The sequence below is a fragment of the Ostrinia furnacalis genome, unplaced genomic scaffold, assembly GCF_004193835.3.
Source record: "Ostrinia furnacalis isolate ACB-3 unplaced genomic scaffold, ASM419383v2 OfSCF7471, whole genome shotgun sequence".
NCBI lineage: Eukaryota > Metazoa > Arthropoda > Insecta > Lepidoptera > Crambidae > Ostrinia > Ostrinia furnacalis.
In genome coordinates, this window is record NW_021137710.1 from 904,526 (window position 1) to 920,792 (window position 16,267).

General features: G+C 42.1%; 1 protein-coding gene across 1 annotated transcript in view; it reads left to right on the top strand.

Moving 5' to 3' along the window:
- LOC114364842 (vacuolar protein sorting 13B) overlaps nt 1-16,267 on the top strand; it is a 96,733-nt gene that overhangs the window by 21,450 nt on the left and 59,016 nt on the right. The window contains exons 17-35 of the mRNA XM_028321166.1: nt 3,583-3,702; nt 3,895-3,952; nt 4,215-4,366; nt 4,878-4,954; nt 5,374-5,502; nt 7,176-7,378; nt 8,226-8,344; nt 10,211-10,485; nt 10,558-10,631; nt 10,717-10,741; nt 11,134-11,256; nt 11,818-11,942; nt 12,463-12,563; nt 13,171-13,357; nt 13,552-13,668; nt 13,762-13,825; nt 15,342-15,487; nt 15,894-16,002; nt 16,076-16,122. Coding sequence (XP_028176967.1) covers nt 3,583-3,702; nt 3,895-3,952; nt 4,215-4,366; nt 4,878-4,954; nt 5,374-5,502; nt 7,176-7,378; nt 8,226-8,344; nt 10,211-10,485; nt 10,558-10,631; nt 10,717-10,741; nt 11,134-11,256; nt 11,818-11,942; nt 12,463-12,563; nt 13,171-13,357; nt 13,552-13,668; nt 13,762-13,825; nt 15,342-15,487; nt 15,894-16,002; nt 16,076-16,122 — 2,251 coding nt within the window. The remainder of the gene's footprint in view (nt 1-3,582; nt 3,703-3,894; nt 3,953-4,214; nt 4,367-4,877; nt 4,955-5,373; nt 5,503-7,175; nt 7,379-8,225; nt 8,345-10,210; nt 10,486-10,557; nt 10,632-10,716; nt 10,742-11,133; nt 11,257-11,817; nt 11,943-12,462; nt 12,564-13,170; nt 13,358-13,551; nt 13,669-13,761; nt 13,826-15,341; nt 15,488-15,893; nt 16,003-16,075; nt 16,123-16,267) is intronic.

Genomic DNA, 16,267 nt, shown 5'->3' on the forward strand with positions numbered 1-16,267 from the left:
CGCTTGGCGACGAGGGTGAGTGTCGGTAGTCAGACAGAGGACAATAGTCCCTTTCGTTGAGACAGGGTTACACACATATCTATAGCTAGATACGCGTTATAGACACCAATTTAGACTGGCCCGAAGACTAGAGTGAATTCAAGACGACAGGCGCTGGCTCACACTATGATTTTCCTTCCTGGCGCAGCGTTACACACACGACTATAGCCAAGGATGAGTTTGGCAGCGTTACAGACACGCTAGCGCAACGCACCTAGCTGCAGCTCAAACACCATGCTGGCGCGTGACTCGCTTGGCGACGAGGGTGAGTGTCGATGACCAGGTAGAGGGTCCAGTCGCTGCAGTGTTTAGTCAGCGAAGCATTTGCAGAATTACAGACACAATAGGTTTGAATGCGTTTGGCGAGGAGAGCGAGCGGCAATAGCCATGCGGCAAACGCTTGTCAATAACTTCATTGAGAGGAAAGCCGTTCTTATTGTCGCTGCAGCGTTACACAAACCATTTTAGCCAGGATGCGTTTGGCAGCATTACAGACATACCAATCTAGACCACATTAGCGCTAGCGGTTTTCGCCGCAGCTCAAACATACCAAGACGCGTGACATGCTTGGCAATGAAGATCAATGTCGAAAACCAGATAGGGGGCACTAGCCTCTGTAGTTACTACAGCATTACAGATACAACTTTAGCCAGGGACGCGGTTGGAAGCGTTACACACCAATCTAGGCTGGGTTGCGCTTGGCGACATCAAGCAGTGTCGGTGATCAGACACTGCCTCCTGTCGCCACAACGTTACTCAGACCACTTAGCTTCGGACGCGTTCTTCAGAGTTACAGACACCAATCTAGGCTTGGCGACGAGAGAGAGTGTCACTGGCCAGACGGCGAGCGCTAGCCAATGACAATCCCTCTCATCGCTGTAGCGTTACACACAACACCTCGACAAGAGTCAGTGACCGGCGGACTTTATGAAGCTGCGTGCAGCACACAATAATGGAAACATTTTGGTAGATATGCGATTTTTATAGCTACAAGGGCCAGTCTCATGGACTGATTCTGCTAAAGTACATCTCATGACATACGTAATAGTCATATTTTTAGAAGACACCTGAGAAGAAGTTGAAACCTACGTCTCTTCGTGGTAATGTCACTACAAATTTTGAGAGCCTTATTACCTTCTGAACAAAGGGGTGCAAATTAGACGAGCCAGGGAAAGGAGACGTTATTATATTAGTCATTGCCGAAAAAACAACAAGAGGGGCCAATTTGTTATGTTCACTGGCAAAAAACAACTGTGGGGCTGGTTCATCATTCATCAGTCTTAAGAGAAATCAGTCATCATTGTTACGAATACAGCATTTTCAATCTTGATGTAGGTTTGCTGCGTGATATAGAGCAGAATCGAACGGAGTAGAGTGCAACGTTCGTTCGTTCGTTTCAGCCAAATGACGTCCACTGCTGGACAAAGGCTTCCCCCAAGGTTTTCCACAATGAACGGTCCTGCGCTGCCCGCATCCAGGTTCTTCCCGCGACCTTTACCAGATCCTCGGTCCACCTAGTAGGAGGCCGTGGTCGCCACTCGAGAACTTTCCTGCCCCAACGGCCATCGTCTCTACGAGCTATGTGTCACGTAAAAAGTTATAAAGAATCTACTGTAAGTATAACAGACGGGCATAGGAAATAGAGTTATTATTATTATTCTGTCTAATGGCTAACTGACACGTTTAGCGTGGCAGATTATAATAGCTGAGTTCCACACGCGTCGATTGGTAAATATTATTGTTATTAAGAAGATAGCAACGGCTGGATGAAGAAGAAGTTAAAAGTTCGAGTTTTGTGACATACATCGTCGTGATTTGTGGCTATGATTTCCTCCATTTTGTGGCTATGAGTTGGCATCATGATTTCCTTGGCAAAGGGAGGTTTTAGGGGTTCAATGTCCCTCTCAATGCCTTCTCGAAACTACAATATCATAGAACTCTAACGTTTCAATGCACAATTCTTGTCTCTGGTCCAGAGCTTAATACTCAACGAAGATATCGACTAAGATTAGGGGTAGTGTGGCTAGTATATTCATATTTATCTGTCTTCTGAATGGGGTCACTGAATCTACTACACATAGTAAGTTCCCTTTAAAAGTAATTAGCTATCAAGGATGCTGCTGCCCAGGATTACGCAGTAAGTAGTGAGGATTTGTAGAAAACTGTTTAAAAATATAGAAATAAGTATCTGTTGTTATTGTTATAACGTAACATAATTTTGTCACCTGCATTAAATGTTAAAAAACAACGAAACAAAATGAATAGTATTAAGATATCCAAAAACATTTGTTTTAAGTTATGTGTAGTTTACTATAATGTTATCTAGTTTTAGTTAATTATAATACGCAGAAGTTGACTGAATATGTTTCAAAAGTATAGATGGCTCTGGCTGTTAAAAGTGATAGATTATGCCTTGTTGGCGCTCCTTGAAAGAGGCTTAGATCCTGCTGTGGACGGCCATTGAAAACCTATAAGTAAATAGGGTTTCCAGTCCCTAGGAATCTCACCCAGTGTCGATAGTTGTTAAGTCACATTTTAAATTAATTATAGTTTAATTTTAAGTTACCTACCTACTCGTACTTGTAAAATTACGCCAGTGAACTTTGCAGAACTGATGAAAAGCTGAAAAAGAAAGTTCTTGAATGAAAAGAGATAATCGACCTTAGGAAAAAAGGTCGCACTGGCTGTATGAAAAAGTGCAAGATTATATCTTGAGGCGCTCATCGGCAGAGTCTTGACAAATGGACAGCCATTGGCTGAAATCTACATGCTACTTTGAATAGTTATATGAAACTAATTTTAAATTATTTATACTTTATTGATAAAATTAAATGTTACCTTATCTACTTGCTAAAAACGTACGAGTACACTTGTCGGGTCTGATAAAATCTGAATGTACTTTTAAGAGCTTTCCCAACCCGGGGAATGTTTGAGAAATCTTCCATATGCCTCTGGTAAATTAGAGAGGGTCGCCGTCTTCCAGTGGACACTAAATGTCCTAATGATGATGAAACTTTAAACGATCAGGACTTACCTATAACATTTCCTGCATTGTAGTCTGGTACATGAAGCACCAAGCAGCCAGGAAGAATGACTTACTTATGAATTTGTACCATGAGTGCACTTATTTGTGTAGATCCGAATAAGTTATAAATTAAGTATAGACGATAGGTTACTTTATGTTTATTTATTTATGTTAGGTTAAGGTTTCAGTAAAATAAGTCATTTTAAATACACACAAGTGGTAATATTGCTACCGTTTATTTAATCAAAACTGTTTGTCTGATCCTGTCTTATAGTAATTTTATTGACTAACGAAATTTTAGGGCATGATTGTACTAACCAAATTAAACATATTTCCCTTTGAAGCTCAGGGTGAAATCTTTTAGACATATTCACTGTCCTATTGTCTACTAGTGAAAAAAACCTGAAAGATAATGCACTGGGTTCCTTGAGGAAATGCGTAGTGTTCAATTTGTAATATGATCATGCCTTAAAATTTCATCGGTGCGATATTTGAGCATCTGTCTTGTGTGAGCACAGAGTCGGTGGCCATCGACGTGACGCTGGAAGAGCTGGCGCTGCGAGGGTACCTCACTAGGCACGTCAACACGCACATACTATCTCTGCAGTCGGCGCGGGCTACTGCTTACCATGCACCCAGTAAGTTAACAAGAAGTACTCATTATTTTGTTTCCAGTTTTGTGAGGACATTGCAGGGTGGAATCAATTTGATTGTCCTTTGAATAAAACTGATTAAAACAAAAGTAATTGCAATTTGCCTAGAATACACTGCAAGTAGTTTTATTATGTTGATAAGAAATAACTAAGGAACATTTGTATTTGTGCTTTTAGAAGGCGCTGATCTCAAACAAGCTTGGCTGTTCTCTGCACCTGACACACCAACTACTACGTAAGCTTTTACTTTTATGAAGTTAGGTTCTAGTAACAGCAGTTTTTAAATGAAGTCTATATCATCCATGTTGATGAGACCACATATTACCTGTTTGGATAACTGGTAGATGATGACTTGCGTTAAAGTGCGCATACGCATAGATATTAGAATCACTGAAGTAAAATTAATGCGCTTTCACAAAGATGATACAATATAGCCATTAAACTCAGCGGCAAAGCTAAAGATTGACGAACTTACGTTGTTACTGTTACTTTTCCAGGCCGTACCTAAGAACCGCGATCCAATGGTGCACCACGCCGATCCCCAACTCGTTTGACTACGTCGGCATGTGGACGGAGCCCACGTCTTTCTGCGCGGACCCGCTGCTGATCGCGTGGCTAGCGTACAAGCCCACCGTCAAACCATACACAGGTATATCCACATATCACAGAAAAGAGAAATATGAAAAGGGGCGGCACTAGTGTCGCAGAAATATGCCCAAAAACAGTGCTCGCGACAGCAATGATAACAGCAGCATGTGTAAACAATTTAGGTACATTTCATAGTACTAAAGGTTATTCGAACGTTGAGTACTCATACCGCAATGAATAATGAGCACATTCATCTAACAAAATACATTCAATCGCACGTTACTGCGTATGTAGTACTACTGTACGTGTACGTACATATACACACTCAATGCAATGTGTGCATGACACATTCTTCACGACGTATTGTTTTTATTTTGATTGCTTTGTGTGTTTGAATTTCAAATGCGACACTGGGTCTTAAACTCAGCGCATTAGTTGGCATCTTTCTAGATCTCTATGGGTATATCATACTTAACTGCGTGATAAAGATTAGAAAATGTATTCGTCAATAAAATTGGTGTTATGTTTTTTCTGGCATTTAATTTGAATTTTATATTTTGTGTTTTTAACAGAATCCACGACTTACATACCGTCAGCAAAGACGGTGCCGTCCACACAGTACTTTTTGCGACGACGCCCTACGCCACCGGTAAGCTTGAACTTTATAGAACTGTAGTCAATTATCATTATTTACGCTGCGTTTGCACATCGCTCGGAGGAACACTATACAGGGTGGAAACGATAAGTGATTTCACTCGATTATTTCTAAACTATACAAGATATCAATAAATTAGTTACTTATCCTGAAAGTGCTTCATGAGCTCTATCAAACGGTATTAATGGAAGCTGGTAACATTGAATTTTCAGATAGATCCAGTTTATTCTGTAATGAAGCACTTTCAGGATCAGTAACCAGTTTTTCAATATTTTGTATAGTTTAGAAATAATCGAGTGAGATCATTTATTGTTTCCACCCTATATGTGGTCGCGATCCTCATCAGTGAGAGACCGAGGAAGAAGAAGACCTTGTAGCTCGTCCTTATATTGTTTCCCTTGCGTCGCCAGCAGTCGTCCAGCGGCAAGGTGACGGCCAGCCGCAGCGGCTCGGGCGCGGAGCTGGTGCACGGGCGCGCTCGCAGCGGCGGCTCCGGCAGCGAGCCCAGCGAGCGCCGCGACAACAAGCAGAGCCAGCAGACGGTAAGCTTAAGCCTCGGTGAAGGGGGGCCAGGTATATTTTAAAGTAAAACCAGGCCTGTTCATCTCCGCGAGCTTGCATCGAAAACAAAACACGCGCGACTACCCCTCCTGCGGTACCTAATCGACAGGACAATCACGTGCGAGTATTGACGCACGCACGTATTCTTCACCCATTTGCATTGTAAAGACAATAAACCATATGTAAAAACGGTGGTGCAATTAATACTCTACAGTATTTTTTAACTGCCTGAATAATATTAGAAACACAAAATATAATTCATGCTTATTCATGTATTTCCTCCGCCATTTTTCGCAGTTTGGCACCTCATGTCACACATCATTTTACCGAAGTCAGCCCTATGTCTTCGGCGCAGTACCGATCACTGACGTTTGTCAACAAAATGGTGCTCGACTCTTGAGACAAGCTAAATTACACCATATTGTTAACGACATTGAGCATACATTTTTTTAAATACCTTCGCGAAGAAAATCTTCTGTACGAAGTACTTATTATTATTCTGTGGTAAAACTGCGAAATAATTTCAACAGACGTGTGTACTGATCGGTTCCACAAGGCAGAGAGAGAAACTTAAAAATATAGGGTGTATGACGGTTGGCACCACTGTCAATGTCACAATTTTTATATAGGGTATTACTCGCGATCGCGAACACCGGTGAAAACCAAGGCGGAGCAGAGCGGAGAAGTGTTATGAATTACCAATCAGATGACATACAGCACCGAAACGTGGCCTCTCAATAAGGCGTCATAAAGAAGCTCAAAGTTGCACAGCGTGCTATAGAAAGGGCTATGATCGGTGTTACTTTACGAGATCAAATCAGAAATGAGGAGATCCGTAAACGAACTAAAGTCACTGACATAGCCCGACGGATTAGTGGCAATGAGCAGGGCACATAGTACACAGAACTGATGACCAATGGGGCAGCAATGTTCTGGAGTGGAGGCCACGTACCGGAAAACGCAGCGTGGGACGTCCACCCAACTAAAAGTGGTTCCAAGAAGACAGTTTCCAGTGGCAGAAGAAAAATAGGAGATCGTACTCTGTAGTGTTTCTTAACTCAAGAAGAACTGGACTAGGATAATAATACTGAAGTCCCTCCGGTTGCTTCTTAAGTCCAAGAGTAGTCTGCTATTCCTTGGAATAATGTTCAAATTCCCCCGATTACTTCTTAACTTCAGCAGTGTATTGCCATTGTCCGTGTTAAGATGCTAAAGTATCCCCGCTACTGCTATATTGGTTAACTTCGAACTCCTATGTTCTTCTGAATAATTTATTTGCGGGTCCAATGACAGTTCAACTTTCCCCTGGGACAAACTTGGCCTACACTGGTTGGGTTTTTTACTTGCGGTCTAGCTAGATCCTGGCTACACAAGAGTTGGCAACGAGAGGTGGGAATAGTCCTGTTATATTGGTTGACTAACGGCCGCCCGCGACTTCGTACGCGTGGATCCCGTTTTACCCCCTTAGGGGTGGAGTTTCCCTAAAATCCTTTCTTAGCGGATGCCTACGTCATAACATATACCTGCATGCCAAATTCCAGCCCGATCCGTCCAGTGGTTTGGGCTGTGTGTTGATTGATTGTCAGTCAGTTAGTCACTTTTGAGTTTTATATACTATTTAGATAAGTATATGAATTTCTTACGCTGTTTGCAGCAAACCCCAGCCCAGTCGATCTGGTGGGACGGCTCGGCGCTGGTGCGTCTGCACGCCCGCCTCCGAGCAGCGTTAGTGAGTGTGGAACTCGGCCTGGCGTTGCTGTATCTGGCCAGTACTTCGGCAAGTGCGGTTGACTGCGCCACTGTGCGGGACGCTATGGAAAGACACGCGGCTGAAGTGCAACCCGTACTAGTGCTCAGGTAATGAGGGCTATCGTTTTAGCGCTCACCAGTTAGCGCCACTGTAGAGTAAGGTCCTGTCACTTGCTAGTAGCGAAGACAGTGGCACTAACTTGTGAGCGCTAAAGTAGTAGGAGGACTATCGCATTTGCACTCATCAAGATGGCGCCACTGTAGAGTAAGGTCCTGTCAATCGCCAGGGGTGCCAACTGTTAAGTATAAAAACGATAGCCTTTTGAATAACACCTTTCATAGGTGAAATAACTGCTTACCATAGCGTAGAGTTAGAATTTACGTTGCTGTATGTGGCCAATACGTCCGCCAGTGCAGTAGATTGCGCCACTGTGCGGGACGCCATGGAGAGACACGCTGCTGAAGTGCAACCCGTACTAGTGCTCAGGTAATTTACACCTTTCATAGACGACAGATGAGCTTAATTGGTAGCGGTGGGACGGCTCGGCGCTAAAGAGCGTGAAGCTTGGGCTGGTACGTCTGCAGTAGACTACACTATTTTACGAGATCCCATGGAGAGTAATGCTGCTGAGGTGCAGCTGGTGCTTAGGTAACTAACAGAAATTTTGTTAGAAATAGCTTATAGGGAACGAGTGACGGCTGGCTATTGCCAGGTGTAGAGACACCTGGCAGTAGCTAAACGCACATGAACTCCTTCAAACCACAACCACTAACGGCGGGAGACGAAGGACTTTTGCACCCAGATGAACTCTCGGAAACTACGAGATATTATATCTTGCCAAGGCCGCTTGCACTATATTTGAGAACATCATCACCTATTACAAAAAATGGATCCTGAAGACGAACATAATGTAGCAAAATTAAATATAAATTAACGGTTTATTTGTTTCATTAGCTTGGGCCGGCTGTCGATGCACTCGAACTCGTCGAAGAAGCACCTGTGGCAAGAGATCCGCCACGACGGGCCCACGTTCCTGACCAACGCCAGCGTCTCCGGCGGTCCCACTGACCAGCGTAAGTTGCCTGGAAACTTTCATCAGAGTAAATACAAATGAGTAGGTCATCTTCATAGAAATGCACCGAGCGCGGTTTGCATGTGAGCGCGCCAATATACGTATACGGCGCGCACGCACACACTGACAAAATTCGGCGCAACCACGACTGGCTCCCCGCTAATCCCCGCTAAATTTTGTCAGTGTGTGCGTGCGCGCCGCATACGTGTTGGCGCGCTCACATACAAACCGCGCCCGTGCGTTTCTATGAAGATGACCTACTCATTTGTATTTACTCTGCTTTTATCATCTCCGTCATATCAAAATCAATGTAGATATTGTGGAGTTTACCTTTTTGATAAAGAAATACCGAGGTGCTTACCTAGCACGCACGCATACCCTTCTAGATGTATAGAATCTGCCTAATACACAGTATTGTTAAACCTACACGTAGAAATTGAAGTCCTACCTAAAATTAACCATCCCTTGCCTATAATTGTAACAAGGATTAGTGTATATTTCAGTTCTACCCATTATTAACTCTAAGTTAATGGGGAGAACATTCAAAAATTGTATAGTCAAAAAGACGTAAGCAGTAATTCCTAGTCGAAATTATTTCACAGCCCTAAGTCTATAAAGGAAAAAAAATTTAGACACCGCGATCTAAAAACGGTGACAGCGACATCTATTTGCGTTGCGCTAAAACAAGTCATGTTGGCTCTTGACGAAAACACGCCACGCCTAGTATGGCAGGAAAAGTTAACCATAGATGGCGCTATTTCTAATTTTTAAATAATGTTGTTATTGAGCACTTTATGAATTAGATACAGTTCACAGCTTATGGTTATGTGCTTTCATTCGTAAGCGATATAACAATACATAAAATAGTTGATGAAACTGAAGCTATAAGTTAAAATTTGGAAAATAAATTATAGTAATGCTACCATAAAATTCAAAAATAAAGTGAATTTTGTAGAAAATATAAAGTATACTTAAATAATTCACAAAGAAAAAAAAACAAAAATCCAGCTCGGGAAGGACTTGAACCTCCGACCTCCTCTATTGGAATACAAATGGGTGCTCTCACCGCTGAGCTACCGAGCCTTGATATAATGCGACGAAAGATAGAACCACTTCTAAGGATACGGTGTATACGGATTGTTGGAAATATTATGTTGTTTTGAATTATAGTAGTAAAATGTGTGAAAATAAATAAATCAATTTAAAAAAATATGGTCGCAACTGTTTCGTTACGTCCATAATCGTATAATAAAATACCAGCTCCACTGAGAGAGCTAAATGGAACAATAATTAATTTATTAATGACAAATGTTTTTACTCTGTAAAGGGTTATTTGACAAGTTCTAGTGGTTATAGATGACCCACGCTGAACTGTCCCACCAAACTCAATGACAGGGGGGCGCTACCGCTAGCGATTAGAAATCAATCTTTGAAACAAATTATTTTAGCAAAATACGTGGACGATGAAAATTTGTGAGACTTGACGTTTAAAATTATGTGTTATCTCCATCTTGTCTCTGACACATCAGTGTTGTAACCTGTAAGTCATAATCATAATCGGCTGGGGTAACAATGGTTTTCGGTCCTTTCGCGGACTGGTTTGTGGTATGCTAATTTCATTCACATAAGAATTTATTCAAAAAAACATTTTTTTTAAATCTAGACTTCTAGCCAGAACTTCAGTTATTTTTTTTTACACGTCGTCAGATACACGCTGTATCTTGTCCGCCACTCAAATAAATAGTTTAGAAGTTTAAGTAATTTTTACATTTTCGTCTTCGATATTTCACCTTACGACAGGCCATTGTGGTCTCAAACGCCAACTAAGCAAGTTTCTTCACTTTTTTAATCACTCGTTATCCATCAGCCCGCCCCGAAGACGACTCGTTCCCGTGGCGGTTACGTCTCGCTGACGTGTCGTGTTACACGCTCGAGGTCCGCTTCCGGCCCGAGGTGTCGAGTCGTGACCGCATGGGCGGTTTGAGGAGCCAGCTCAAGATGACGCACGCCATGCCCAAGACTATGCTGGAGCTGATAACCACTACTGTCACAATATCCGTGGTGACCCGAAGTATGCAGATCAGGACCTCGTTGAAGAAGGAGCCGAAGAAACATCACATGGAAACCAGCACTGAGGAAGATGTAAGGATGATATAAATTATTTAGATTTTAATAGAATTTTAATGCTACTAAAATACTTATATTTTTGTCTAGAAACTGAAATACTTCACTTCTGGCATCGACTTCAAACCGTCAACTCTCAAGGAGTTCTTCCGTGGACCGGCTAAGTAAGAATTTTTATTATCACATATAAGTATTTTATTATGTTTTTGAATTTAAGTACTATTTCAAGATTTATTTCATTTGTTACAGAAGAAAAAAGTCCAGACAAGAAATGGTAAGAATCCTACTTTTTTATTTAGTAATATTCCTGTTGCTGTGACCCCGTCTAGAATTTATCCCAAATTATTTTAATCTCTATACATATAATACTCACTCATCTATCGATTTCTCTAGCTATCTTTATTACAGATGCCATTATATTCCAAACCTAACCCATTTGTTTTAAAGTGGATATTGCAACTTGGCATCCCAGTGTAAAATAAAATAAGACAATAAGAAATAATAAGACAAGCGTATGGCAAGTGCTGAGAAGAAACGCCGGAACAAACTCAAGTCACCATTTAATAACAGTGTAGCCAAATCATCAAATGTGCAAAAAACAGTATAGCCAAATTCAAGTACATCAAATATGTACAGACTGAACTGACCGAAGGTTAATGTTTTTAGCCGAAGGAGACCCAGCCGGAGGAGCCGGCGGCGCCGACGACGGTGAGCGGGCCGGTGGTGTCGCTGGGGGTGCACTTGCACGCTGACACGCCGCCCGTGGTGCTGCGCCTCGACCACGAACAGGTAACATTGTATAGATCATTTCATCCGCTAATGTCTGAGTGTTATCGGTACCCGCTAAATTATCTATGAGTTCACACGCACACTACAATAATGACGCTTGAATTGCTCGGATCAAACTTCCCGCACGCCGCGCTTCCCTCGATCAAAAATATGCTGGGCGTGTCTTCGTGGATGAAACGATCTAATATATGTATAAGCTTCAACTGGTTATGTACTGACCAGTACCATTCGCATTCGCATCTTTGCAACTCCTGCGCACCCAAAGGGTGCACCTACATGCTGACACACCACCCGTGGTAACTGCGCCTCGACAGCGAATATGTAACAAGCCTTAGTGTTCACAAATGCAGTCGGAGGCATCAAATACATATCACCAACAAAAGAATTAGTCATTGTTGGGCTAAGGCTTGTTTTTATCTTTTTAGTTCATTTTTACGCAGTTGGGTTTTTTGTTTTTAGGAGAGGTTTTAATATAAAAATGTGCATACAAAATCCCGAGGTCTACCTACGAGCACTACATACACTTGCAATAGTTTATCTTTATATTTGTTTCGTTTACAGGTACACCTGGTCGCGTCAGCTCTTCACGGGCTGCAGCACATCGTGACGCTGTTGCAACGGCCACCTATAGTCCCGTCTAAGTACTCCTACTCATCCCTCGGGGGCTCGCATCGATCACTCATCAGGTACTAACTTAAACATTTTGTGTCGGTTGAACATTCGAAGCCAGCTTATATTCCTTTTTAGACCTTGAAGGCTGTAAATACTTTGGACCATTCTTAAAGTCAAAGTGGTTGAATATTTAAAAGCAAAAAATATCGTGCTATCATATTTCGTATTTTCAAAGTTCCTTCTAAAGCCTGGTCCGTGAGCACGTAGAATCCTGTCCAATGCTACGTGCTCACGGACCAGGCTTTAGATTCGTTAGTTATCATTAATTTAGTATCCATTATAATTATCATACAGCCACAACATGTTGTTTCTAAAGTCCTGCCTCTAAATGACCGTTTGGCGACCATGGCATAATAATAGAGACCCACCATAATGTAATGGCCGCCACACTACCACTGCGTATGTCAGACGTTAGACATGCCTAGAGTACCGTCATAGCGGTCCAGTTTATGAACTCAGTTTGTGGTCACAATCTGCTCTCGAGTAGGAGGTGCTATTTTAATTATATTTAGTTATTGTTCTGTTGTTGTAAAGGTCTGTGTCGGAATTAGAAGAAGTGGAGAGTGAATCGGACACGCCAAGCGAAGAAAAATCTGGACTGATTTCGATATATGAATCACAATCGCGATCAGACAGTGAGTACACAAGAAGAAAGAATAATTAATACACTCAACATCAAATAAATCGCACCTTCCGCGACGCGAACTTTAAAGATATTCTTCTGACACAATCATGGTGCCTTGAAGGGGCACCATGATTGAAAGCCCAATAAATGAACTTCAAAAAAATACATTTAATTTCATAATAAATGGTTAACACATACCATAAAATTAGACTTGAAAAAAGTCCTCACTTGGGGCTCACCTCTGGGACTAATTATACCAATTTTTATGGTTATAAAACCAAATAATGATCTCACGTGTCCTCTTTAACATATGGATAGCGATTAATCCAATTTAACAGTTTTATAGTCATAAAAGTTGACTCAAGCGTAACTACCTATTTTTTGAAGAATGACTGGATCCTTCTAAAGACACATTTTTGGGGTAAAAATCTTTCCTTTAATGAAATGAAGTTTAGAACTAGGCTTTTAAATGGTGCCAATATTGGTGGGAAGTGGGGATGCATACGTTTGAAAGTGCTTGTCGCGGGAGATGCGATTTATTTGATGTCGAGTGTAGTTGCCGAGAAAGTTGTAATTTTTTTTTGAGTTTGTTAATCGACTTTTTGTTCACTTTACAGACACCTTCAAAATGAAGACATTCTTCTGGTTCCAATGGGTGGTGAGCAGGGCGACCTTAGTGGTGGCGACACAGAACGTTAAGTTTGTGTTCGACGCCGACGACATCATGTCCACTGTGGATCTCCAATCACATTATAACCAGCTCAAAATCAAGATTGCTTCTGCCTCTGTGAGACACTATGAAAGGTGACTAATTCATGTAAAACTTGTTACATATCATGTTAGTGTTCCTTGAGCGTGAGTAACCTCTGTCAATACTTGCCAAATTACAATCTTAGCATTTTCTTCTAGATCAGTCAGTGTCATATCACGCCCAAAATAAATTCTTTCAGATGTTTTTTGTGTGACGTCATGACTTAGTGTTGTTTCTTATATTGTAGAACGGGTAGTACCGAATGGACAGCGGGCGTGTTGGGCGGGAGAGTGCTAGAAGCGAGAGAACCAACCAACGCGAAAGAGGAGAACTACTTCATGTCCGTAACTATAACTCAGGCACAGTAAGTATCCAAAACCGTGTAACTTTAACATCGTCAGGTATCATCCCCCACGAATCTTAATGAATTAATATTAATGTACAACTTTTGGCCTAGAATATCCAATCTGCCTTCAAACTGGAAAGAAGAGTTACATCCGAAGTTATTGGAGCAGAAAACGGTAAGGGATATTCAAAATATTACATTATGATTATAAATATTTTGGTGATGGCTGCTAATTATTATTTCTGAAATCAGATGATACATAAACAGAAGGGAAAATTAATGTATTAGTTAATAGTTTGCATATTAACCCCGAGACACATATTGAATATGATTTAATAGTCATTTGTGACTGAAAATGAAGGAAGGACAATCTGTATTTGGAATGTATTCCTTCATTCTAACCAAAAGATTTTATCATTGGCGAGCAAGGGTTTCAAGGATTCCACAAAGACCGGACCAGCGCTGCCAGCAATGCACGTGCACGGGCTTATATAATATTCTATCTACAGTGAGCTTTAGCATATAAACGATATGTTATTGTCTCTAAATGGTGAGAGGGCCAGCTATATTTGGGACGGGCTCTGCTCTGCTTGCTCTGAAGAGGGGTTCGTTCGTTCGTTCGTTTCAGCCGAAAGACGTCCACTGCTGGACAAAGGCCTCCCCCAGGGATTTCCACAAAGACCGGTCCTGCGCCGCTCGCATCCAGGCGCCTTCCGCGACTTTCACCAGATCGTCGGTCCACCTAGTAGGAAGCCTGCCAACGCTACGTCTTCCGGCTCGTGGTCGCCACTCAAGAACTTTCCTGCCCCAGCGGCCGTCAGCTCTACGAGCTATGTGCCCTGCCCACACCTGCCCTGAAGAGGGCTTACATTCATTAAAAATTAGACGACGCTTCTATCACCGATTTAATGTTGGCGACCGCAACCATAGCATCAGGTAACTACAAAATAGACAATAATAGAAACAGAACAATTTCATCTGCACTGGCCGTCAAGTAGCGTATACTATACATACGCGATATGTTGTCTCCAAATAGCGAGGCGGCAAGCAACTTTAGGGACATGTATAATAAGTATCTTGAAAAGGGCCTTATTACTCTTATGGATTCTATACTACGTGCATCATCGATTGAGAGCCAACGACCGCAACCAAGTGCAGTCCAGATAGCAGCAAATCACTTCGAAATACCTAGTCAATCACACTAGAAAACTATTTATTCTTCATCCTGCACTGGGCTTCATTCAGGTATTGTAAGCTGTATTTGGGACGAGTACAAGTACCCTGAAAAGGGCTAACTATAGTAATAAAGAAATTGACACTACGTCAATCACCGCTTTAGAGCCAGCCATCGCAACCATGAGCTGTCTTGATAGTTATTCCAGCTACACTGAGTTTTGTGTAAAAGTGCTTTTTAAAAGCCTATTTGCAAAAATAAATGAATTTTATGAATTTAATTTGTTATGAATTTTAGTTAAAGTGCGATATGGCACCCCCAAGTGGTGCCCAAAATGGCTTCATCATCATCATCATCATCATCTCAGCCATAGGACGTCCACTGCTGAACATAGGCCTCCCCCAATGCTTTCCATGTTACCAAAAAGCCCTACAACAGCAACTCACTAAACAATAAATCAGACTAGTCTTTTATTGTTCTTTTGTCTACACTACGCTTACATCATTCCTCTGTCTAGGGAATCGACAGTATGTGGGAGATTTACGCGACGGTGGCGCCGCTCGAGGCGGTGATCCAGCCGACTATCCTGGAGAATGTTGTCTCTCTCATACAAGAGTTTGCACCGCGGTCCTTCTGCCCTCTCAGCGCGGAGGTCGCACAAAGGTAAAGGACATTCTATATTACCTCGTTCGTTTCAGCCGAAAGACGTCCACTGCTGGGGGCCAAGGATTCTCCCCCAAGGATTTCTACACGACCGGTCCTGCACCACTCGCATCCAGGGACCTCCCGTGACCTTCACCAGATCGTCGGTCCACCTAGTGAGAGGCCTGCCCACGCTACGCTGCTATCAGCTATTACCTCACTTGTTATAAAGCTTCTGATTAATTTTGTTGCGGGTCCAATGACCGCCTAATTTTCCTCTCTGACAATCTTGGCCTTGGTAGATCTTTATTGGCAGTTCAGCTAAAATCAAATATTCAAAAAACTCCTTAAGTTGCCGGGGATGTTGATAAGTTTCAAGGGTGTCTAAGTATCTTGTGTAACACAATGTTTTTGTTTCCTCACACAGACCTAGCAACTGGCAGTGGCCGTTCCTCTACGTGAGTGCAGGCGGGCTGCGGCTACTCATCACCAGTGAAGATGAAGATACGAATGCAGACGACACTTTCATGATTGTCGTTAGTAAATTACACCAATGAGTACATAGATATATGTGGTTGGATCTTCGATTAACTTTCTTTTTCTTTTCAGCTTGGGAAAGTGACCGTAAACCCGCACCCAGAGAACCCGATATGCAGGTAAGTGTCCTATAATATTTTCTGTTCAATATACAAAAGGTGAAACCAGTGTTTATTCTCCATGTCATATCAATTCAGAAATAAGCAATGTGTACCAAATGTTATTTTATAAACACCCATGCGAAGGGCTCACGTAAAGGATCTG